The sequence below is a fragment of the Podarcis gaigeae genome (genome assembly GCF_964106915.1).
Source record: "Podarcis gaigeae genome assembly, chromosome: 4".
Classification (NCBI taxonomy): Eukaryota; Metazoa; Chordata; class Lepidosauria; order Squamata; family Lacertidae; genus Podarcis; species Podarcis gaigeae.
In genome coordinates, this window is record NC_139677.1 from 99590145 (window position 1) to 99613478 (window position 23334).

Below are 23334 nucleotides of genomic sequence, written 5' to 3' on the forward strand. Positions count from 1 at the left end.
GCCTTCTACTGGTCCACAATAGAAAGTGTCCCTTCATACTGCATCACGGTGTGGTACGCTGGTTTGACATCAACTGATAGGAAGTGCCTCCAGAGGGTGGTGAATACAGCACACGATATTATGGGCTGTCCCGTGAATCCGCTGGATGAAATAGCGGAAGAATGTTGCCCCAGGAGAGTGAGGAAAATTCTCAGGAATGATTCACACCCTGGCTGGCACTTTCTTGATCTCCTGCCCTCGGGCAGAAGATATAGAAGCATGATTAGTCACACCAACAGGGTAAAGAACAGCTTCTATCCGTGGGCTGTTAGGCTGCTGAATGAAAAGATAACAACAGGGCAACTGACTTTCGGGTTTGGTGGGTGTGCGTCAGTAAACGAGGGGAATTAAGACTAAGAGAGCTGAGTGGGGGGTGCTTGTGTAATCTCACTGTATACAAGTTGTACAAGTGACAATAAAGTATTTCAATTTCAATTCAAAATAACCCAAAGATGCATTTTAAATAAAAGCACACATTCTACTCATGTGAAAACACCAGGCAGGCCCTACAAATAACCCAGAGATGTATTTTAAATAAAAGGGCACATTCTACTCATGTAAAAACACGCTGATTCCTGGACCGTCTGTGGGCCGGATTTAGAAAATGATTGGGCCGCATCCGGCCCACGGGCCTTAAGTTGCCTACCCATGGTCCAGACTCTCGGGAGCAGTAAGAGCTTTAGATTTGGCGCTTTTTTGCGCTATGGCAAGGTCCTCACAACATAACCCCCAATACAAAGTTCTTATCACAGAATCATAGATTTGTAGATCTGGAAGGGACCCTGTGGATTGTTGTGTCCAACTCCCTACATTGCAGGAATATGCTTCTGTCCCATACAGGGATCAAACCTGCAACCTTGGCATTATCAGCACCATCCTCTAACCCAGTGTTTCCCAACCTTGGGTTTACAGCTGTTTTGGGACTACAATTCCCATCACCTCTAGCTAGGAAGACCAGTGGCCAGGGATGATGGGAATTGTGGTCCAAAAGCTGCCCGAGACCAAAGGTTGGGAAACACTGCTCTAACCAACTGAACTATGTCCAAGGATGCTTGCAGCTTAACTCTCTCATTCATTTGCTCCAGGTGGACCTGTGGTCCCTCAGATGGACTCTGACTCTCGTCACCTGACCCCACCCACCAATGCCATTGCCCAGGAAGAAGATGAGTTGTAACCTAGCTTCATCTTCTTTGGTGATCACTCGTAGCCGAGAAAAATTGCCTTCCATAAACACGGTTTTAACAGTGAGTCTGTAAGTGATTGCGGAGGCCAGTTCTGGATCCACACGTCCTTCTACAGTGGGGACATAGGTTTCCAGGCAGGAGTTGATCACGGTGAGGGTTTGCCAAGCATGCCTTCCTTTTAGCACGTTTCTCCCTTTTGTCCTGAGTTCGAGTGTCTTCAAAGCCCACGACACCTTTGGTAAAGGCTGTTCTCCAACTGGAGCGCTCGCAGGCCAGTGTTTCCCAATTGTTGGTGTTTATACTACTGCATTTTCTGGCATATAAGACTACTTTTTAACCCAGGAAAATCTTCTCAAAAGTCGGGGGTCGTTTTATACGCCGGCTACAGCAGCAGCTCCTGCAGCAACTCCCCACCAAAGGATAAAACGATAGCAAATTAAATCAGAGGACATCAAGCTCCCTAGATGAAGCAGAAATATGCTTGAAAATTGGCCCCAGAAGCCCCTGGCCACTGGGAAGTGGAGCGGATTTCCAAGCCGGACTGGAGACTGGTCTTTTAAATTTTTATTTGGTGTGCGTTGGAAGAGGGGTAGTCTTATACGGCGAGAATATCCCAAACTCTATATTTTAACTGGAAAAGTTGGGGTGTCGTCTTATTCGCCCAGTCGTCTTATACGCCGGAAAATACGGTACTTTTTTAAAAATTTGCCTTGTGAGGGTCTTTAAACCTCTTTTGTTGACCACCAGCATTATGCTTTCCATTTTTAAGTTTAGAATAGAGTAGTTGCTTTGGAAGAAGATAATCAGGATCTGAGAGGCTGCAGAGTCGCCGTGCCAAATTTATTCCTACACGGCTGCAACTTCACGCACAAAAATTGGGTAGCCTGAAATGCCAACCTTAGAACCACTGAAGTTAAAGGAATAAGCCCAGAGCGCCTTGGCATGCACCAGGAATCCCGATTGTTCTTATATTAATCTCTCCTTTTATCTCTAGGTGCTTCCCACACAGTCTATCAGATTACATGTGAGCTAGGTTGGACTAAGCTCACTCTGGTTGGCACCCTTGTTATCCTTGGATGAGTGCAACCTGGTGATGAAGGAGCCCTCCCCTTTTAACAGGCTGTCTGGTTGATTTCCTGTCGGCCTTGACCTTGAGATCCCTTGCATCTTTTCCCATGCTCCCTGGAGGTTCGGAGCAGCATCTAGCAAATTATAATTGTAATAGAAAGTGCCTGGTGATGGATGGAAGGTCCATAAGGATTCAAATTATCCTGATGGCTTTTCTTGATCCATAATTTGCACTGCTTTTCTCTCTGTCTCTCGCTTGCTCCACTCCTCCCCACATCAATAAATATTATGGGAGTAACTCAGCAGGTTATCTGCTGACTTCAGCTTCTTCCTCTGTGGCGATCCCTCGTAGCCGAGTAAGATTGTCTTCCATGAACACGGTCTTCGCAGTGAGCCCGTAAGGGACTGTGGAGGCCAATTCTGGATCCACATGTCCTTCCACAGTGGGGACACAGGTTTTCGGGTGGGAGTTGATCATGGCGAGGGTTTGCCAAGTGTGCCTTCCTCTTAGCACGTTTCTCCCTTGCGTCCTGAGTTCGAGTGTCTTCAAAGCCCATGAAACCTTTGGTAAAGGCTGTTCTCCAATTGGAGTGCTCACAGACCAGTGATTCCCAGTTGTCAGTGTTGATGCTACATTTAGATTTGCCTTAAGAGTGTCTTGAAACCTCTTTTGTTGACCACCAGCATTACGCTTTCCATTTTTAAGTTACAAATAGAGTACAGTGATACCTCGGGTTAAGAACTTAATTCGTTCCGGAGGATGGAAGATGAGAATATCTGCATGCAAAGCATGTCCTCTGCCATTGAGTAATCGGTCCTCCCCTCAGGGCCGGACTGAGGTTTGATGAGGCCGTAAGCTGCTGAAGGTAATGGGGCCCTTTATATGTGCAGCTGTCCTTTGTCAACAACAAACTGTCACTGTTTTTTTTGTGTTGAATATATGCTATATGGCAATTTATGAACCTAATAGGTATCTCAAGCCATTTGCACATCACAAAAGATGTATTTTATCAAAGTAATTGTTGAACTGAAATACAATTAAGAAGTATATTAATAGTGAAATACAATTAAGAAGAAGTATAGTGAAATAATTATTAAGCTCTGCCTTTAAATGATTTTTTATTTATAACAAACTTAATAATGCAAACACATTGGCATTCGGCAATAACAAAAGTTCCTTTAGAAACACAATTTACAAAGACTCATAATCTAGTTTCTAGAAACTTCCTATAACATGAAATAATAATACAGTGGTACCTCGGGTTAAGAACTTAACTCGTTCCATAGGTCCGTTCTTAACCTGAAACTGTTCTTAACCTGAGGCACCACTTTAGCTAATGGGGCCTCCCGCTGCTGCCACACCACCGGAGCACAATTTCTTTTCTCACCCTGAAGCAAAGTTCTTAACCTGAAGCACTATTTCTGGGTTAGCGGAGTCTGTAACCTGAAGCGTATGTAACCTGAAGCGTCTGTAACCCGAGGTACCACTGTAGTTGCTTTGAAAGACGATCATCAGGCATCTGCACAGCATGACCAGTCCAACAAAGTTGATGTTGAAGAATCATTGCTTCAACACGGGTGATCTTTGCTTCTTCCAGCACCTCCATGGCAGACCACATCAGCTGCAGACCACCATGCAGAAGTGAGCTGACACAGGGTGTTTTACCACCCAGTGCAATAAGAACACATGAAGCTGTCTTATACGGAATCAGAACATTAGTCCATCTAGCCCAATAGTGTCTGCACTGACTGGCAGCAGCTCTCTGGAGGCTTTTGGGCAGGGGACATTCCTAGTCCTACCTGGAACCTTCTGCATTCAAAGCATATGCTCAACCACCCTCCAACTGTCCAAGAGGTTTGCCTTCGTTCGAACTCTTGCAAATTTATTTCCTTTATTTTGTTTTCAGTTTAGAACATTTGTAGGCCAATGCCCAGGGACGTGGGTGGCGCTGTGGGTTAAACCACAGAGCCTAGGACTTGCCGATCAGAAGGTCGATGATTTGAATCCCCGCGACGGGGTGAGCTCCCGTTGCTTGGTCCCTGCTCCTTCCAACCTAGCAGTTTGAAAGCACGTCAAAGTGCAAGTAGATAAATAGGTACCACTCCGGCGGGGAGGTAAACGGCGTTTCCGTGTGCTGCTCTGGTTCGCCAGAAGCGGCTTAGTCATGCTAGCCACATGACCCAGAAGCTGTACACCAGCTTCCTCGGCCAATAAAGCAAGATGAGCAACCCCGGAGTCGGCCACGACTGGACCTAATGGTCAGGGGTCCCTTTACCTTTACCTTTAGGCCAATGCCCCCTTTTTCTCTTACACTCATTCTCCAGGGCTAGCAAATAAAATAAAATAAAATAAATAAAATAAAATAAAATGAGACAACTGCCTCAAGCAGGGACAGCAAGGTGTTGGGAGTTTTGGGGGCTGTTATTATTATTATCATTATTATTATTAATTTTTTCAGTTGGAACTCAGTTCTGTCACCACTTAGGTGGGCGCCATTGCCATTCTAAAAGAACGAGGGAGGTGTTCATGGTGAATTATGGCACCCCTTTCCCTAGAAAAATAGCACTGGTTATTATTAATTTTATCCCCCGCCTTCTTCCCCGACAGGGGCAGCATACAGATAAAAACAAGAACCGCTAGAAACATAGAAAAAATAATAATTGAAAAACAACTGATAGAATTAAAACCATCTATCTAATCTATTGGGATGCGGGTGGTTCTGTGGTCTAAATCACTGAACCTCTTGGGATTACTGATCAGAAGGTCGGCGGTTCGAATCCCCGCGATGGGGTGAGCTCCTGTTGCTCGGTCCCTGCTCCTGCCAACCTAGCAGTTCGAAAGCACGCCAAAAAAGTGCAAGTAGATAAATAGGTACCACTCTGGTGGGAAGGTAAACGGTGCTTCTGTGTGCTGCTCTGGTTCGCCAGAAGCGGCTTAGTTGTGCTGGCCACATGACCCGGAAAAACTGTCTTCGGACAAACGCCAGCTCCCTCAGCCTGTAAAAAATGAGATGAGCGCCGCAACCCCAGAGTCTGGACTTAACTGTCAGGGGTCCTTTACCTTTTTATCTAATCTATTAAAACCATACAAATAATTGCAATGAAAGTGGGATAGAACCATCTCTTTCATGGAAGGCAATCAGTTCCCTAAAGCCAGTTGGAACAAAGGTCTTCACGTGCCGGCAGAAGGGCAGAAAGGAGAAACTTCTCCAGAGAGGGAGTTCGGAAGTTGCCTGGAGGTTGCCACCACAGAGAAGACCCTCTCCTGCATTCCCATCAACCATGCCTGTGAGGGTGGTGGGACGTAGAAACGGGTCGTTGCGTCTTCTCCCTGTTACCTGCTTTTGTCTACCTCCTTCAGGAGGGTGCTGTCCGGTGCTGAAATAGCATTCCGCCACCAGTCAACTTCTCTGAGTTGAATGATGGGAACATCTTCTCCTTTGCTTCAACCACAAGCATATCTTGGACTGGTCCTCTCCTGCAGTAGACGGCAATGGGGAGATTCCTGCGTACCTGTGGAACTATCTGCCACAAGATGTGGTGACGACCGCTAACTCCAAGTATTCCCCTTTCATCAGGGGATGTTTATGGCAGGAATGTTTGGCCAAGGAGGAATGCAGCTCTTGGGCCGAAGAAAGGGCTAGTCACTTCTGGTTTAAGCTACGGGTGTTTCTTCCTTTCTTGCACTGCAATTCATAGGAACCTAGGCTAGCTGTCTTACAGTGAATTAGGCCACTAGTCCATCTAGATCAGTGTTGTCAACACTGACTGCCAGCAGCTCTTTAGGGATTCCAAGTTATATCTGTAGATCCTGGGGCTCAAACCTGGGAATTCCTGCATACAAGGCAGTTGTTCTGCCACTGAGCCTCTTCCCCAGATTAGGAATCATATTGATAACACAGGGAGCTGCCATAGAATCACAGAATTGTAGAGTTGGGGGGGACCCAGGGGTCATCTAGTCCAACCCTCAACTAGATCATTCTTGATAGATGGCCATCCAACAAAAGTCCATTCCACCTTCCAAGGGAGTCCAATGTCAAACTGTTCTCGCTCTCAGAAGGTTATTCCTGATGTTTAGTCAGAATCTCCTTTCTGGTAGCTTGAAGCTGTTGCTTTGGTTCCTACTCTCCAGAGCAGGAGAAAGCAATCATCATCATCATCATCATAGTAATTTATTATTTATACCCCGCCCATCTGGCTGGGTTTCTCCAGCCACTCTGGGTGACTCCCAACAGAATATTAAAAAAACTATAAAGCATCACACATTAAAAGCTTCCCTAAACAGGGCTGCCTTCAGATGTCTTCTAAAAGTCCAATAGTTGTTTATTTCCTTGACATCTGATGGGAGGGCATTCCACAGGGAGGGCGCCGCCACCGAAAAGGCCCTCTGCCTGGTTCCCTGTAACCTCACTTCTCGCAGGGAGGGGACCGCCAGAAGACCCTCGGAGCTGGACCTCACTGTCCGGGCAGAACGATGGGGGTGGAGATGCTCCTTCAGGTATACTGGGCCGAGGCCATTTAGGGCTTTAAAGGTCAGCACCAACACTTTGAATTGTGCTCAGAAACGTACTGAGAGCCAATGTAGGTCTTTCAAGACCGGTGTTATGTGGTCTTGGCGGCCACTCTCAGTCACCAGTCTGGCTGCCGCATTCTGGATTAGTTGTAGTTTCCGGGTCACCTTCAAAGGTAGCCCCACATAGAGTGCATTGCAGTAGTCCAAGTGAGAGATAACAAGAGCATGCACCAGTCTGGTGAGAGAGTCTGTGGGCAGGGAGGGTCTCATCCTGCGTACCAGATGGAGCTGGTACACAGCTGCCCTGGACACAGAATTGACCTGCGCCTCCATGGACAGCTGTGAGTCCAGAATGACTCCCAGTCTGTTTAATGACTGTTCGTCTTGCGTGTTCTCCCCATCTCCATCCCCTAAATCTGTTCTGGGGATTCTCCTATTCCTCCAGAGCAGAGCTGTGGGGCACATTCAGGTGGAGCAAAGATGGGAAACTTTTGCTGTGCCTCCTAACAGTGTCGAGTGTATTGGATGCCCCTCTTAGTGTTATGAACGGGGAAACTGATAAGGACTTGTGCATATACAGGAGACATGCAAAGGCTGTTTCTCCCTCTGGGATGGGAGAGGATCAAACAGAAATAAAGGGAGTGTTAGTTTGGACTAAGCCGCAAGGACTAAACCTTGGCACGCATTAAATTTTAAGCAGAGTGTCTGCGAAGCTTCGTTGCACATTATCTAGAATGTGGTGGTTGACACTGATTTTTTCCCCTCCCTCTCTTTTAATGATGGCTTTCCCACAAACACCACCTGTGACACAGCCTGTCAACTTCTGCCTCCACTTCAGTCGCTGAGTCCTTTTATAGTGGATGGCTAATTAAACAAAGAAAAGATGAGTCTCAATCTCGCCATCTGCTTCGAGGCTCTCAGCCGCCCTTGCAGACTCCCCTGAGACCTTTGGGAGCGGCCCTGATGATTGCAGAGATTCTTGACATGGGGAGAAGCAGGGCTAAATTAGTAGTCTGAGAAACTGGGCTCCGGGATTTATTTTTTATTTTTTGCAAAAGAGGTCATCCGTTTGTGGTGTTAAAATGACAGAGAGTTCCTAGTTTGCTTTCCTGAGACACTGCTGCAGCGAAGCCTAGTCTGTGCATGTACATTATTTTTTCTTTTCTTTTCAAAGAGATCAGATTTTGCATCACATCCCAGCTCCTGCCACCAGGATAAGTTCAGAAAGCGTGCTCATAGCAATTTGTTTCATTAAAAATTATATACCATGCAGAGATTTCAGGACAATTGGAGTAAATTTATTGAATATTTAAAGGACAGCTGTAAAAACTTTAAAATACTAGCAGGACTGAAGTAATTCCTACAATGTAAAATAGATAAGATGTGATGATAAAATACGCGAAAAGAATTTGATAAGGGATACCAACTGAAGGGATGGAGGGAGGTCACAAGCTCAGCAGGGCAAAAAGGTTTATATATTGATAAATATATGGTATGAAAGAATAGGTAATGTAAAGAAAATTTTAAAAAATTATTGGAAGAAAAAAAATTATATACCACCCATTGACAAAAAGAATAGAACAATGGAATTATCCGTTAAAAACAATTTCAGACATTTGGGTCTGAAGATTGGGGAAATATTGCTTAACAGAAAGTAGAATAGCTGAATGTCATCCTAGAGGGAATGTATTGAATAATTTCTTTTATTTAACTGACAGATGGAAAAGGAAAAGTCCTTCCTTCCTTCCTTCCTTCCTTCCTTCCTTCCTTCCTTCCTTCTGTTTATCTCCTTTCTTCTTTCTCTTTTCTTTTGTTTTCCTTTGGTGTTCTCTGCTCTGGCCTGTTATTGGGGTCCAAGGATTACATACACATGAAGGTGGTATAAGGACCCTGAGAGGCAGGGAAGGGAAGACCCCCTCCCCCAGGGTGAGAGACTGGGAGAAGGAGGGAAAGCTCCCAGGTGAGAGCTGAGAGGGGCCACCACTTTTTGTGCAAGACAGAAAGGATGAAACAATGAAATTATTGGCTTAAAACAACCCACTTACAAACAACTAACTTAAGACATTCGAAAAGAATCTGCAATTAGCTAAAAATCATTAAAAGACATGGCAGCATAGTTGGATAGGCCTTCCTAAATGAGAATAGATAGATAGATAGATAGATAGATAGATAGATAGATAGATATAGATGATAGATATAGATAGATAGATAGATAGATAGATAGATAGATAGATAGATAGATAAATTTATTGTCATTGTCCGTATATACACAGTATACACAACAACGAAAATCAAACACCCAAGACCGGATTCACATACACATTTGCACGTATCTCCAACACTCTCATCCTATTCAGACATAATCTATTAGAACATAACATAATCCAGAATATAACATAACCTATTAGAAGCATAGCATAACCTAAAACCTAAAAAAAAAGAATGCTTTTGTTGTTGTTTAGTCATGTCCAACTCTTCGTGACCCCCTGGACCAGAGCACGCCAGGCACTCCTGTCTTCCACTGCCTCCTGCAGTTTGGTCAAACCCATGCTGGTAGCTTCGAGAACACTGTCCAACCATCTCGTCCTCTGTCGTCCCCTTCTCCTTGTGCCCTTCATCTTTCCCAGCATCAGGGGGGTCTTTTCCAGGGACTCTTCTCATGAGGTGGCCAAAGTCTTGGAGCCTCAGCTTCAGGATCTGTCCTTCCAGTGAGCACTCAGGGCTGATTTCCTTCAGAATGGAGAGGTTTGATCTTCTTGCAGTCCATGGGACTCTCGCGATATGCGTGGTGCCAGGAAATAATTAACTAAATGGGTTCAAACCGGAAAAAGGCACGAAACTGGCAAAGCTGGCCCAAAACCAGTGGGGAAACTGCAAAAATGGTGCAGAAGGAACACGAAAACGGCTGCCAAACCCAGGAGCCTTTGCACCAACCTCTGAGTCTTGGGGACAGTTGGAGTTTGAGAAAGCAAATCTGGAGGGAACAATTGTGGTGGAGTTGGCTGGACTTTTTGGTTTGGTGGAGATTCACGTAGCTGAAAATGAGCATCTTGCAGATGGAACATATCAAACGTATGTTATTCTTGGTTAAATCTGCACCGCATCTTTCTTCTCTGATTGAAATCAAGGGATGAGGGTCCCAGACAATCTCCAATTCTGGGACCAGGAACCCCAGGCTTGCTTTCCTTCAGCAAGACAGCCGTAAGTCTTGCTTTCGGATTTTTCAGTCATCCAAGCATCTTAGACTCTGCATATGCCAATGTCCAGCTTTCTAAGTGGTCTGGAATGAGCCAAACTATTTGGGATGCATTTCTCGCCCTTGGTTTCCAGGGAGAGACTTGACAAACATACCGCTGCTTCAGATTTTCATAGCAACCAGAGTTTTTGAGGGGGCACAGCTGCCAGTTTTTTTACCTCTCCCGGTGTTCAGGGGCTAACAGTGGCTTTCACCAACCCAGCTCTTTTGGACAACAGCTCGCATCAGCCACAGCTGGGGAAGGCACTAGGTTGGGGAAAGAAAGAAAGAAAGAAAGAAAGAAAGAAAGAAAGGGGACATGACAGAAGTTTGTAAATTTATGCATGGAATGGAGGAAGCAAACATTTCTCCCTCTTTCAAACCACTAGAACTTGTGGACATCCAAAGAAACAGGAGGTTGGAAGGTTCAGTACCAATAAAAGAAAGTACTTCTTTGTCCAGCACGTAGTTAAACTATGGAACTCCCTGCCACAGTAGGCAAGGATGGCTACCAATGTAGATGGTTTTAAAAGAGGGTTGGGCAAATTCACGATGGAGGAGAGGGCTAGTGTGGGCTACTACAGAGGATGCTTTGGCAATGGCTTTACAGTGGTACCTCGGGTTAAGTACTTAATTCGTTCCGGAGGTCCGTACTTAACCTGAAACTGTTCTTAACCTGAAGCACCACTTTAGCTAATGGGGCCTCCCGCTGCTGCCGGAGCCCAATTTCTGATCTCATCCTGAATCAAAGTTCTTAACCCGAAGCACTATTTCTGGGTTAGCGGAGTCTGTAACCTGAAGCGTATGTAACCCGAGGTACCACTGTACATGCTTTACATGCTGTACTGACTCATTTGGAGAAGCCAGGGAACTATGTGTCCCCAAATACCCCAATAATAAGATCATTAAGTTTGCAGATGATACAACGGTGGTTGGTTTAACCACGGCTGGAGAGGGGGAGGCGGCCTATAGGAAGGAAGTTGAGCAGTTGGGGGAGCGGTGCAGGAAAAACAACTTACTCCTTAACTTAAAGAAAACGAAAGAGATTATTGTGGACTTTAGGAAATGTAAATTGAATATTCAGCCACTCATTATTGTGGGGAAGTGCGTGGAACAGGTCTCAGTGTTTCTGCGAATGGAGTTGAGAGATGACCTAGCCTGGGGAGAAAACAGCAAAGACCTGATGAAGAGGTTATATTTTCTGAGAATCCTCTGGAAATATAATCTCTCAAAGGACCTGTTGATGGCATTTTACCATTGTACTGTTGTATTAACTTATGGTCTCTGTGTGTGGTTTGGGAGCTGCACGGTCAGGGAAAAAACAATGCTGTCCAGGGTTGTAATGACTGCGGAGAGAATAATTGGGCGCACTCTTCCCACCTTGGATCAAATCTATGCTTCCAGGTGCCATAAGAAAGCTGCAGAGAGAGTGCAGGATAGTGCGCACCCCGGAAACGATCTCTTTCATATTAGAAGCAAAAAAACTTGTTTTGATGAATTGGAAGAGCCACAAAAAGATTCCATTGAGCACATGGATTGATAATGTGGACAGATTAGCTACATACGAACGAATGGCATGTCGACGCAAATTAAGAATGGATAAATATGAAGAAATCTTGAAGGAATATTTAAGCGATAAGGCGAACAGTGGGGGGAGGAAAGAGAGAGGTGGGAAAAGATTGTTTAAAAGGTGTAGTCATAGGTATATCAGTGTATTCAGATCTGAATTGTCAAATTGTGTCATTATTGTTATTATCGTTTTTGTTGTATGTGTCTTTTGCAGTTGTTGTTTGCATTGAAAAAATGATTAAATAAATTAAAAAAAAAACAACTACAGTGGTACCTCGGGTTACATATGCTTCAGATTACATACGCTTCAGGTTACAGACTCCGCTAACCCAGAAATAGTACCTTAAGTTAAGAACTTTGCTTCAGGATGAGAACAGAAATTGTGCTCCGGCGGCGCAGCAGCAGCAGGAGGCCCCATTAGCTAAAGTGGTGCTTCAGGTTAAGAACAGTTTCAGGTTAAGAACAGAATTAAATACTTAACCCAAGGTACCACCGTACAGCGAAACACGACTCGCGTGCCGGGCCCCACACCAGTTGTAGAGCTCCATTCGGCTTGTACTCATTCTTAGCTCCTGCCGCCTGCACGCTACATTATTCATGTGCCTTTTGTCTCGGTGATGCGCACGAGGCAGAGCTTTTTAATGAAGGCGCACTCGGTGGCGTGTCTCTTTCAGCGCCTGCCTGGAAGTCCCCCTCCTCATCTTTGCATTAGGGCCAGGGAAGTAGGGAAAGTGGGCTACTGGACTCGAGGGGTTTCAAGGAAGAACCCATTCAGAATTCCCTTCCACTCTCACACTAAAAGGTTCAGTGTTCTGCTACCAAGGGAACATCAATCGATGCCTCCGGCTTCCTGCAAGAAGATGAAATGAGCCCGCTGGATCAGGGCCAATGGCCCGTCTAGTCCGGCATCCCGAATGCATCTCGTCCAGAATGTTGGAAGATTTGGGACAGAGAAAAAAAGCATCACGTAGTTGAACTACGGAACTCTCTGCCACAGGAGGGATGGCCGCCAAACTACATGGCTTTGAAAGATGATTAGACAAATTCATGGATGAGGTGAGGGCTATCGATGGCTGTCAGCTATGAAGGTGATGCTCTTGCCTCTGTGGTTGGAGACCGCAATGCTTGGATGACCTGGATAGCTCAGTCCGTTAGAGCACAAGACTCTTAATCTCACGGTTGTGGGTTCGAGCCTCACACTGGACAAATGTTTCCTGCATTGCAGGGGTTTGGACTAGATGATCCTGGTGGAGTCAGGAGTTCAGCCTACACTCGAGTAGGACCCTGGCAGAGATACATGCCAGTGTGGTGTAGTGGTTAAGAGCGGTAGACTTGTAATCTGGTGAACTGGGTTCGCGTCTCCGCTCCTCCACATGCAGCTGCTGGGTGACCTTGGGCCAGTCACACTTCTTTGAAGTCTCTCAGCCCCACTCACCTCACAGTTTGTTGTGGGGGAGGAAGGGAAAGGAGATTGTTAGTCCCGTTGAGATTCCTTAGGGTAGTGATAAAGTGGGATACCAAATCCAAACTCTTCTTCTTCTTCCTGGACTTTTGTTCGGGAGCTTCAAAAGCTTTCTTCAGCCTGAGCATCACAACGACCGATGCCCACCGACACCAGCACACTTAGGGATCCAGAGTCTGCGCACCTTGCCTAACAGACCTCAGCAACTCAGCATTTTGGCTAATCTACTTTATTTACTTATTGAACTTTTACTTATTTATTTATTGGGACGTGGGTGGCGCTGTGGGTAAAACCTCAGTGCCTAGGACTTGCTGATCGCATGGTCGGTGGTTCGAATCCCTGCGGCAGGGTGAGCTCCCGTCTTTCGGTCCTAGCTCCTGCCCACCTAGCAGTTCGAAAGCACCCCTAAGTGCAAGTAGATAAATAGGTACCGCTTTATAGCGGGAAGGTAAACGGCGTTTCCGTGTGCTGCGCTGGTGCTGGCTCGCCAGAGCAGCTTCGTCACGCTGGCCACGTGACCCGGAAATGTCTCCGGACAGCGCTGGCCCCTGTCCTCTTAAGTGAGATGGGCGAACAACCCTAGAGTCGGACACGACTGGCCCGCACGGGCAGGGGTACCTTTACCTTACTTTATTTACATATAAACACATACGGAGCACTGCAACATGGCTCCCTCTCTCTCTAGCATCAGATAGCAAAGAGAAAAAGAACAAAGGACAATACAGTGGTGCCTCGCAAGACGAAAAGAATCTGTTCCGCGGGTCTCTTCGTCTTGCGGTTTTTTCGTCTTGCAAAGCAAGCCCATTAGCGGATTAGCGCTATTAGCGGCTTAGCGGGCTTAGCGGATCAGCTGTTAAGCGGCTTAGCGGATCAGCTGATAAGCGGCTTAGAGGCTTGGGGGAAAGGGGGGGAGGGAAAAAACCCTGCAGGAACTCGCAAGAGATTTTCGTCTTGCGAAGCAAGCCCATAGGAAATTCGTTTTGCGAAGCACCTCCAAAATGGAAAACCCTTTCGTCTAGCGGGTTTTCCGTTTTTCGAGGCATTCGTCTTGCGGGGCACCACTGTAGTCCCACTTCATGGAACACAGTCACACAAACATCCGGTCTCCATCACTTCCCACTCTGTGGAGTCAAAACATATCACATCATGTGAAAGACAACAATCCCATGACTGCAAGCATGGAGCAGGAATTCTAACAGGTGGTCCCTTCCAATGATTCTGAACACCAGTTGCTGGAAACCACTGAAGGGGAGAGTTGTTCCTGGTTCTGCATTTGGGCTTCATCAGAAGCATCCAGTTGGCCGCTGTCAGAACTTCTGATGTTCTTAGGATGGTAGGAGTGACAGCTAGAGGGTTTCAGTCTCGGAAAGGCAAGGGGTCAACTAGATGGCCGTGGGAAATCTGCAAGCCAGATTCAACCCCATGAGCCCTCTCCCCTCTTGCTGTTTCCAGCAACTGGTGTTCAAAAGCATCTCTGCTCCCACTGTGCCGGATACAGTGATTAAGTACTTAATTCGTTCCGGAGGTCCGTTCTTAACCTGAAACTGTTCTTAACCTGAAGCACCACTTTAGCTAATGGGGCCTCCCGCTGCTGCCGCGCCGCCGGAGCATGATTTCTGTTCTCATCCTGAAGCAAAGTTCTTAACCCGAGGTACTATTTCTAGTTCTTAACCTGAAGCGGAGTCTGTAACCTGAAGCGTCTGTAACCTGAAGCATCTGTAACCCGAGGTACTACTGTATAAGCTAAACAAGCTATAGCTTAGGGCCCCACTCTCTTGGGGGCCTCCCAAAAAATTAGAGAGGGGTAAACCTGGATGTACATTTCCAAAATATAAGATAAAAAACAAATAAAAACAAAATCTACATATAGCAACAGTGTTTTGTGTTGTATAGGCTCCTAGGATATAAGTCATGGGCCCCGCCTGCTAGCCTGCTCCCTAAAATATCACTGGTTTGCTCATTTCTATATATAGGGTGCCTACATTCTGCATGGATGGGTTGCATGGCAACATGTGCAAATGGGTTTCTGTACCTGTTAGGTCCATAAATTACCATATACCATATATTCAACACAAAAAACAGCGACAATTTGTTGTTGACAAAGGAAAGCTGGACATATAAAGGGCCCCGTTATCTTCAGTAGCTTAGGTCTTCATCAAACCTAAATCCAGCCCTGCTAGTAGCTATCAATAGCAATAATAATAATAATAATAATAATAATAATAATAATAATAATATTATAGTGGTACCTCGATTCTCAAACATAATCCATTCTGGAAGACAGCTTGAGTTCCGAAATGTTCAAAAACTGAGGCGTAAAGAGCTAGGTTTTCAGCGTTTGGGTTCTGAAACATTCGTAAATGGAGACATTTGAGAACTAATAATAATAATAATAATAATAATAATAATAATAATAATAATAATAATATCTGACTGGGTTGCCCCAGTCACTCTGGGCGGCTCCCAACAAAAAAAGACCACACACTAAAAACTTCCCTGGTGTCTTTTAAGAATCATATAACTGTATATCTGTTTAACGTCTGATGGGAGGGCATTCCACAAACTGGGTGACACTACCAAGAAGGCCCTGTGCCTAGTTCCCTGTAACCTCATTTCTCACAAGGAGGGAACCGCCAGAAGGCCCTCGGAGCTGGACCTCAGTGTCTGCACTGAACAACAGGGGTGGAGATGCTCCTCCAGATATATAGGGCCGTTTAGGGCTTTAAAGGTCTGCACCGAAACTTTGCATTGCGCTCAGAACGGCGAATTTGTCCGCAAAGCCATCTGAAGGCACCAAGCTGAGGAAGGCTGGTCTGGACCAAAGTTCCGTGTTAGAAACGACCTGTTGTGCACGCAGATCTCAATCCACTGAGTGGAGCCCTGATCTACATGCAAATCTCCCTTCTGGGATGCCGTTAATGCAAGGGGGGAAATCATATGCGTGCAGACACACATTGGCTGCTTGTGGTGTTTGCGGTGTGGTCTTTGCAAGCAGTTTGCCGCTAGCCTGGAGTGTGCACTGAATATTAACAACCGGCTAGGTTTTAATTAATGGGTGTGTTTCTGCCCTGGAGGAAGGACGCAGCATCACGGCCTGCTGTCACTCAAATGGATTGCAAAGTGGATTGATCATCCTGAAAAAGGGGAAGGGAATAAAGCAGACCTTATTGGTCAGTCCACCATCAACTCTCATTGATTATTTTCCATTGAGGATGGTGGAAGCTCAGTGATGTTTGACAGCAACACACCCTACCTCTTATTGCTATTTTAGAACAGGGGTTCCTAAACTTATTTGGCCTACCACCCTACTTTTCAAGGGGGAAAGATTTACTCAGCACACACACACACACACACACCCCATCTGCCTTCTTTAAGCGAAAAAAACAAAGATGCAGAGATAAATTTGCATTCTTTTGTGTACAGTGGTACCTCGGGTTACATATGCCTCAGGTTACTTCAGGATGAGAACAGAAGTCGTGCAGCCGCAGTGGGAGGCCCCATTAGCTAAAGTGGTGCTTCAGGTTAAGAACACTTTCAGGTTAAGTACGGACCTCCTAAATATTTAACTTTTTTCACACCTCAATCTCTGTCCTTTGTTGCAATATTTCTATTGTACTTTGATCCATATTTTTTGTAATTACTTTAGTTTTTTTCTTGTTTAGTCTAAACCCTGCCATGCTTCCAAATTTCTCAATCTCATCCAACACTTCTTTTACACTTTCTAATGGTTCTTCAATCGTAATTACCAGATCATCAGCAAAGGCTTTTACTTTATATTCATTCTGACCAGCTGTTACCCCTTTTATTAGTTCATTTTGTCTCATTGACCTCAGGAAAACCTCTAGGACCATTATAAATAGTAATGGCGAAAGTGGACACCCCTGTAGAGTTCCTTTTGTTATTTTTATATCTTCTGTAGTTACATTGTTTACAATTAGCTTTGCTTTCTGCTCTGAATAAATTGCCTTTATCCCATTAAAGAACTCCGTTCCCCTCAATTTCTGGCCAGCTTACTGGTTCTGCCTGTTATAAACTCATGAAATAAGTGACTTTTTGGAGTATGGATGCCAAAGGCACACAGCCCTTGAGCGTGTTGGGGGGCTGCGGAAATGCTGGCGGACCTTGTGAGGTCTTCTGAGGATGTGGTCATACACACCAGTCACAAAATGGCTCCTATGGGGGCCAAAATGGCTGTCAACGGGTCATGACATAACACAAAATGGCTGCCCTAGAGGTGTGGCATAGCACAAGATGGCTGCATCTAAAAGAACAGGGGGAAAACAATAGGACTGTGACATTCCCAAGCTTGGGAAATCTCAATTTTTATTTAAAAAAAACCAGCTGTTTGAAACATATGAAAAGCAAAACGCATTCCGCTGTAGATTGGAACTAGGATGCACAGAAAATCCAATTCAGAGATTATTACTGAACTCTGTTATTCCATGGGCGGGCATGCAGAACCACAAACAAAAACATGTATGGAATGGTGGCTAATCATCAGACAATTATTCATTTAAATGGCTTCCAGAGAGGCTGTACAAATCACTAAAACAAACAAAAGTTCCCCAAACAGAGGGGGGGAACTTATACAGTGGAACCTCGGTAGTTGAACGTAATCCGTTCTGGAAGACTGTTTGACTTCCGAAACGTTTGACAACTAAGGCGCAATGGGCGCCTGGCAAAATCCATTTTTAAAAAATGGAGAAACACACCTCGGACGCCATTGGACTTCCGAGGTGCGTTTAAAAAACCTGAAGAATTTGCTTCCGGGTTGTCGGTGTTCGAAAGTTGAAACGTTTGACTTCTGAAGCGTTCGACCACCACTGTCAGTGGCCTCAAAGTTTGACAGTGCCACAAGCCCCACAAGCATGAGACAGACATACTGACTGGAGATGGGGAAACACTTTCTTTTTGTGCAGAAGGTTGTCAAGTTTCATCTCAGCATCTCCTCTGCCTGAAATCCCGGAGAGCTGCTACCAGTCAGTGCTGACAACACTGAGGTAAATGGACCAATGGTCAGACTCCGTACAAGGCAATTTCTTGCCTTCCAGTTTCAGTGGTCCGCCCTTGATCTAAACCAGGATCTTCTTTTGGACCTGCCCAGTACCACTTTATTCCCCTACCAAGTGCTACTAAGCTCCAGCCTTTGATCACTCTGTAGCCTCCAGCTCTGGCTCTTGAGTTTTGAAAGACCAGGCAACCTGACATGGCAACAGCCTCTTCCCCCAAACCCTTGGGTAGAGGGTGGGGGACCCCTCTGTGTCTATTACAGATATTAATATTACTCAGTATAAAGTCACCAGATGCATAAAGACTTGCTCCCTTTGGAGTGAAACATCGTCTAGACCAGCGGTTCTCAACCTGTGGGTCCCCAGATGTTGTTGGACTACAACTCCCATCATCCCTGACCACTGGTCATGCTGGCTAGGAATGATGGGAGTTGTAGTCCAACAACATTTGGGGACCCACAGGTTGAGAAAGGCTGGTCTAGACCCATTAGATTGTTGAAACTTTACTTGCAGAACTTTCTTCAAAAACAGAATGAAAGAATCAAAGATACGTCCAAATAATTCCATACAATATCTTTTTGTGTGTGCCAATTATTTTTTTATTGGTTTTCCATAATTCCATCTTGTGCAAGTCAAACACAGGCCCGTCTTCTTAGAAATATAAGAAACTTACAATCAGAGCTGACTAATATAGCTCTCTCTCACACGGACTCCATTTTGCCTGCATTTCAGCCCCTTAGGCTGTGCAGCATCTTAGGTTATGGGTAGCATCTCACTCCCACAGAACTTGAGAGCAAAGACTTAGCCAGCACCCTTCCAAGATAGCACATTTGCAACCGAATACCTTTGCCACCTGATCTAAAGTTAAACACTCACATGTTAGCTAGCAGGCAACAGTTAATTATCAACTCAGAGACCACTTAGTATACTCCAGTGGAATTTCCCCACATTAAAACCTTCAGTGATACACATCTAGGCATTTCCTCCTTTTGGTGTCAATTAAACAACCGACACTGTTCAGCATAACGGTGTGTACAAATAGAAAGCTACTGAAGCCATTCTATTTCTTAGCCGTTCTTTTGATTTCCCGTTTCTCACTCAAGCTCTCCCCCTTCCCCTCAGAAATGAATTCCAACCCTGGACAGACGTCAAGCCGGTGAAAGCCATTAAGGTCAAGCCTCAGTACAAATTTCCGGAGGGGAAGATGAACCACAAAACGAGTTACAGCACCCAGTTCACTGTCGAAGGGGCAAAGCCTGGCCCTTCGGATAACAAATTCCTCGAGCATCGGAGGATACGGAGCCTGTACAGCGAGCCCTACAAGGAAATCACAAAGGTAAGGGAGACGGGAGATGGGCAGTACGGCTCCTCTGAGGGATACTTCCCCGCCGAAACAAAACATTTATTTCATACTTTTGTATGCTGCTTCCTCGCACGCTGGCTGGGGCTGATGGGAGTTGGAGTCCAGCGTCATCTGGAGGGGGGGAGGTTCTCTCTCCCTGCTCTGTGGCAAATTTGGGGAGGGGGGAGTCTCTGCGGGGTCAGCAGAATGCACCACTCCCTCGGACATCCAGTTGGTTGGCTAGTTCAGACGTTCTCACCTCCATGGACTGCTCTATGATTTGAATTCAGTTTCATTTTGGCCCACAAGCCAGATTCGACAGAGACTAGGAACCATCAGATCAGTCTCCCGCTGTTGCAAAAGCTACAGGGCTTGGGGTTTTTGTTTTGTTTTGTTTTCAGGGCCTATAATAACCCCTAGTATTTCTGTGTGCCCTCGTTTGTTCACTACAAATCTGTACATGATCTGATGTAAGCCAGGGTCCGCCAACCTGTGGCCCATGGGCCAGAAGCAACCCACAGAGGCCATTTAACTGGCCCCCGAGCCGCCCTCAAACCAAGCTGCCCTCTTGGCAAGTCCCGGCGGGCTGCACTAAACCGGCACAGCGCGGCGTGGGGACTCACTTCTGCTGCTCTGGAAATCGCTTCTTCTGCACATGCCCAGACACTGAAAATCACTTCTGCGCAGATGCAGTTTTCGGTGTCTGGACATGTGCAGAACTGATATCCGGCACCGCAGACATAAAGGTAAAGAGACCCCTGACCATTAGGTCCAGTCGTGGCTGACTCTGGGGTTGTGGCGCTCATCTTGCTTTACTGGCCGAGGGAGCCGGCGTACAGCTTCCGGGTCATGTGGCCAGCATGACTAAGCCGCTTCTGGCGAACCAGAGCAGCGCACAGAAACGCCGTTTACCTTCCCGCTGGAGTGGTACCTATTTATCTACTTGCACTTTGATGTGCTTTCGAACTGCTAGGTTGGCAGGAGCAGCGACTGAGCAACGGGAGCTCACCCCGTCGCGGGGATTTGAACTGCCGACCTTCTGATCAGCAAGTCCTAGGCTCTGTGGTTTAACCCACAGTGCTATCCATGTTCTTAAGTGGATTAAGCCTGCTCAAAAAATTGCAGCCAGATATATCCAGGGAGTTTTGTGCAGGGCCCTTCTAAAACCTTGGGCAGTAAAGGCTGAGAGAGACCCCTACCCAGGACCCTGAAGAGATGCCCCGATCTCTGCCCCTCACATCACCATCCCATAGAGAAGACAGACAATGTCTGAGGAGGCCCAATGTGTGGTGGTGAAGGCAGCGGCCTGCATGCTGCGGCACAAGGGAAGCTGAGAGCCATGCTACACCAATGCTCTGCAGATCCAGGAAATTAATTTGCTTACATCAGGGGTCGGCAAGGCTTGCTGGGAATGGGCCACATCACTCCCACGGAGATCCTCTGTGGGCCAGGCCAGCACCGGAAATTGTGTCTGCACATGTCTGGGACACAGGTGGCCCTGTGGGTTAAACCTCCTGAGCCTAGGACTTGCCGATCAGAAGGTTGGCAGTTCGAATCCCCATGATGGGGTGAGCTCCCGTTGCCAAGGCCATCTAGGGCTTTAAAGGTCAGCACCAACACTTTGAATCGTGCTCGGAAACATACTGGGGGCCAATGCAGATGTCCAACTGGTTGACCACGACCGAGTGGTTGATCCCCAGGAAGGTTCCAGGGGGTAGATCTCTGTTTTTCTAGTCTTTTTTTAAAAAAAACTCCTTAGCTTAACCACCATCACCCTAAGGAATCCACAACCTTTAAAACTGGCCTGGGTCCATTTTTCTTCTTGAATTTCTGCCAGCTGGGGACAGCAGTCTAATTCACCCTAGTGGGAGCATTGCATCAGCCTTTTCCCAGCTAAACAGGGGGTTTCAAATACCCAGTTCAAGCTGGGAATAAATCCGTTCCCTTTCTCTCCTGCCACACAGTGGTACCTTGGTTCTCAAACTTACCGTATTTTTCGCACCATAGGACGCACTTTTACCCTCCTAAAAAGCAAGGGAAAATGTGTGTGCGTCCTATGGAGCGAATGCAGGGGGGGGAGGCAGGCGGGAAAAGCCCGCAAGAGCCGCACACAAGCTCCGTGCGCTCTTGTGGGCTTTTCCACAGGAGGGAGAAGGGACTGACAGGCCAGGAGAAGCCGTGATCTCTTTAAAGGGGTTGCGCGGCTTCTGCGGGCTTTTGCAAGAGGTGAGGGAATTCCCCCACCTCCCAGGAAAGCCAGGAGAAGCCACGCAGCCCCTTTAAAGAGCGCAGGGCTTCTGCGGGAGGTGGGGGAATTCCCCCACCTCCCTCAAAAGCAGGAAGAAGGTCTGGGAGAATCGCACAGGCTGCAGGCTCATAGCTGGGGGGGGGGGAATCATATTTTTCCCCTTGATTTCCCCCTCTGAAAACTAGGTGCGCCCTATGGTGCGAAAAATACGGTAATCCGTTCCGGAAGTCCATTCCAAAACCAAAGCGTTCCAAAACCAAGGTGCGCTTTCCCATAGAAAATAATGCAAAATGGATTAATTTGTGCCGGACTTTTAAAAACAACCCCTGAAACAGCAATTTGACATGGATTTTACTCTCTAACGAGACCATTGACCCATAAAATGAAAGTACCTCAGCCACACAATCAATCGGTAGCTGAAGTTGCAAAAACAAAAACGCTGACTTTTTCTGTTTCCCCCTAAAGAAGGCTCACCATTTCTACCTGCCCCTCTGAAAAAGGTCAACAACTTTGACTTTCCTCCCTAAAGAAAGCTCAACAACTTTGACCTGATTGCCAGTTTTTTATTCTGTGAGTAAATCACAATTTCATGGGAGCTCGACGTCTCTGCTCTACGGCATGTGCAGAAACCGCTTTCTTGACCATTGGACCCAGTCTTGGTCTCATCCACTCCATCTGCCAGAGCCTGTCTTCACATGCAGGGGGAACCCCTAACTCCCTAAGGGTTTGAGACCCCATCAGATTCCCTCACTTGGTTTAGCTGGCCAGTCGAAGCCATTCCTAGGGTGTGGCCGCTGTTGCCTCCTGACAGCAAATAATAATAATAATAATAATAATAATAATAATAATAATAAAACAACTTTATTTATACCCCACCCTCCCCAGCCAGAGCTCGGCTCATGGTGGCTAACACCAATAAAATCACAGTAAAAACATAATAGGGGGGTTATGTACTGAGTTGAATAGGATCCAAAAGGCAACAGTCTGATTGGTCCTAGAACAATAGGATCCAGAATGCAGCAGTCTGATTGGTCCACAGGAGCCACCCAATCCAGCTCCAGGTGGAAATGAATCCGCAACCTGATTGGCCTACAGGTGAATCCTGGAATTAGCCAATCACAGGGGGCCCATTGTGTAAATAATGTATATAAAGCAGACATCCTGGGGGAACTTCCATTCCTCCTCACCACTATGAGCTGAATAAAGAGCATGAAATCCACTCTCGACTCCAAATATATTTCAAGGGGGAAAGAGATGCGGTGGGAAAACCAATTTAAAATGCAGCCTCGTTTTAAAGTAGCCGATAAATCAAGACCATAAGGGGAGGGAAACATAAGGGTCAGACTGAGTCCAAACCAAAGGCCAGGCAGAACAGCTCTGTCTTGCAGGCCCTGCGGAAAGATGTCAAGTCCCGCAGGGCCCTAGTCTCTTGTGACAGAGCGTTCCACCGAGTCGGGGCCAGTACTGAAGGCCCTGGCCCTAGTTGAGACCAACTTAACCACCTTGCGACCCGGGACCTCCAAAATGTTGTCATTTGTGGACCTTAAGGTCCTCCGCGGAGCCACAGGTGAGAGATGAATGCTGAGTGGCCACCAAAGCTGGACAAACTACCCCAGAAGGAGCACAACATGTCCCTACCAGAGGTACTAACTGTCCCCTAATGCT

General features: G+C 46.4%; 1 protein-coding gene and 2 long non-coding RNA genes across 3 annotated transcripts in view; 1 reads left to right on the forward strand and 2 right to left on the reverse strand.

The window, feature by feature from the left end:
* The window catches only part of LOC310843878, a 165437-nt gene extending 160189 nt beyond the window's left edge, over positions 1–5248 (reverse strand). The window contains exon 1 of the long non-coding RNA XR_014563734.1: positions 5033–5248. This is a non-coding gene — a long non-coding RNA (uncharacterized lncRNA). The remainder of the gene's footprint in view (positions 1–5032) is intronic.
* The window catches only part of MAP6 (microtubule associated protein 6), a 59905-nt gene that overhangs the window by 19025 nt on the left and 17546 nt on the right, over positions 1–23334 (forward strand). Inside the window, exon 2 of the mRNA XM_083737016.1 lies at positions 19202–19415. Within this exon, the coding sequence (XP_083593142.1) occupies positions 19202–19415 (214 nt within the window). The remainder of the gene's footprint in view (positions 1–19201; positions 19416–23334) is intronic.
* On the reverse strand, positions 21171–22052 carry LOC310843982. Its single transcript, XR_014563850.1, has 2 exons — positions 21880–22052; positions 21171–21404 (listed from the first exon to the last, which is right to left on the reverse strand). It is a non-coding gene; the product is annotated as an uncharacterized lncRNA (long non-coding RNA).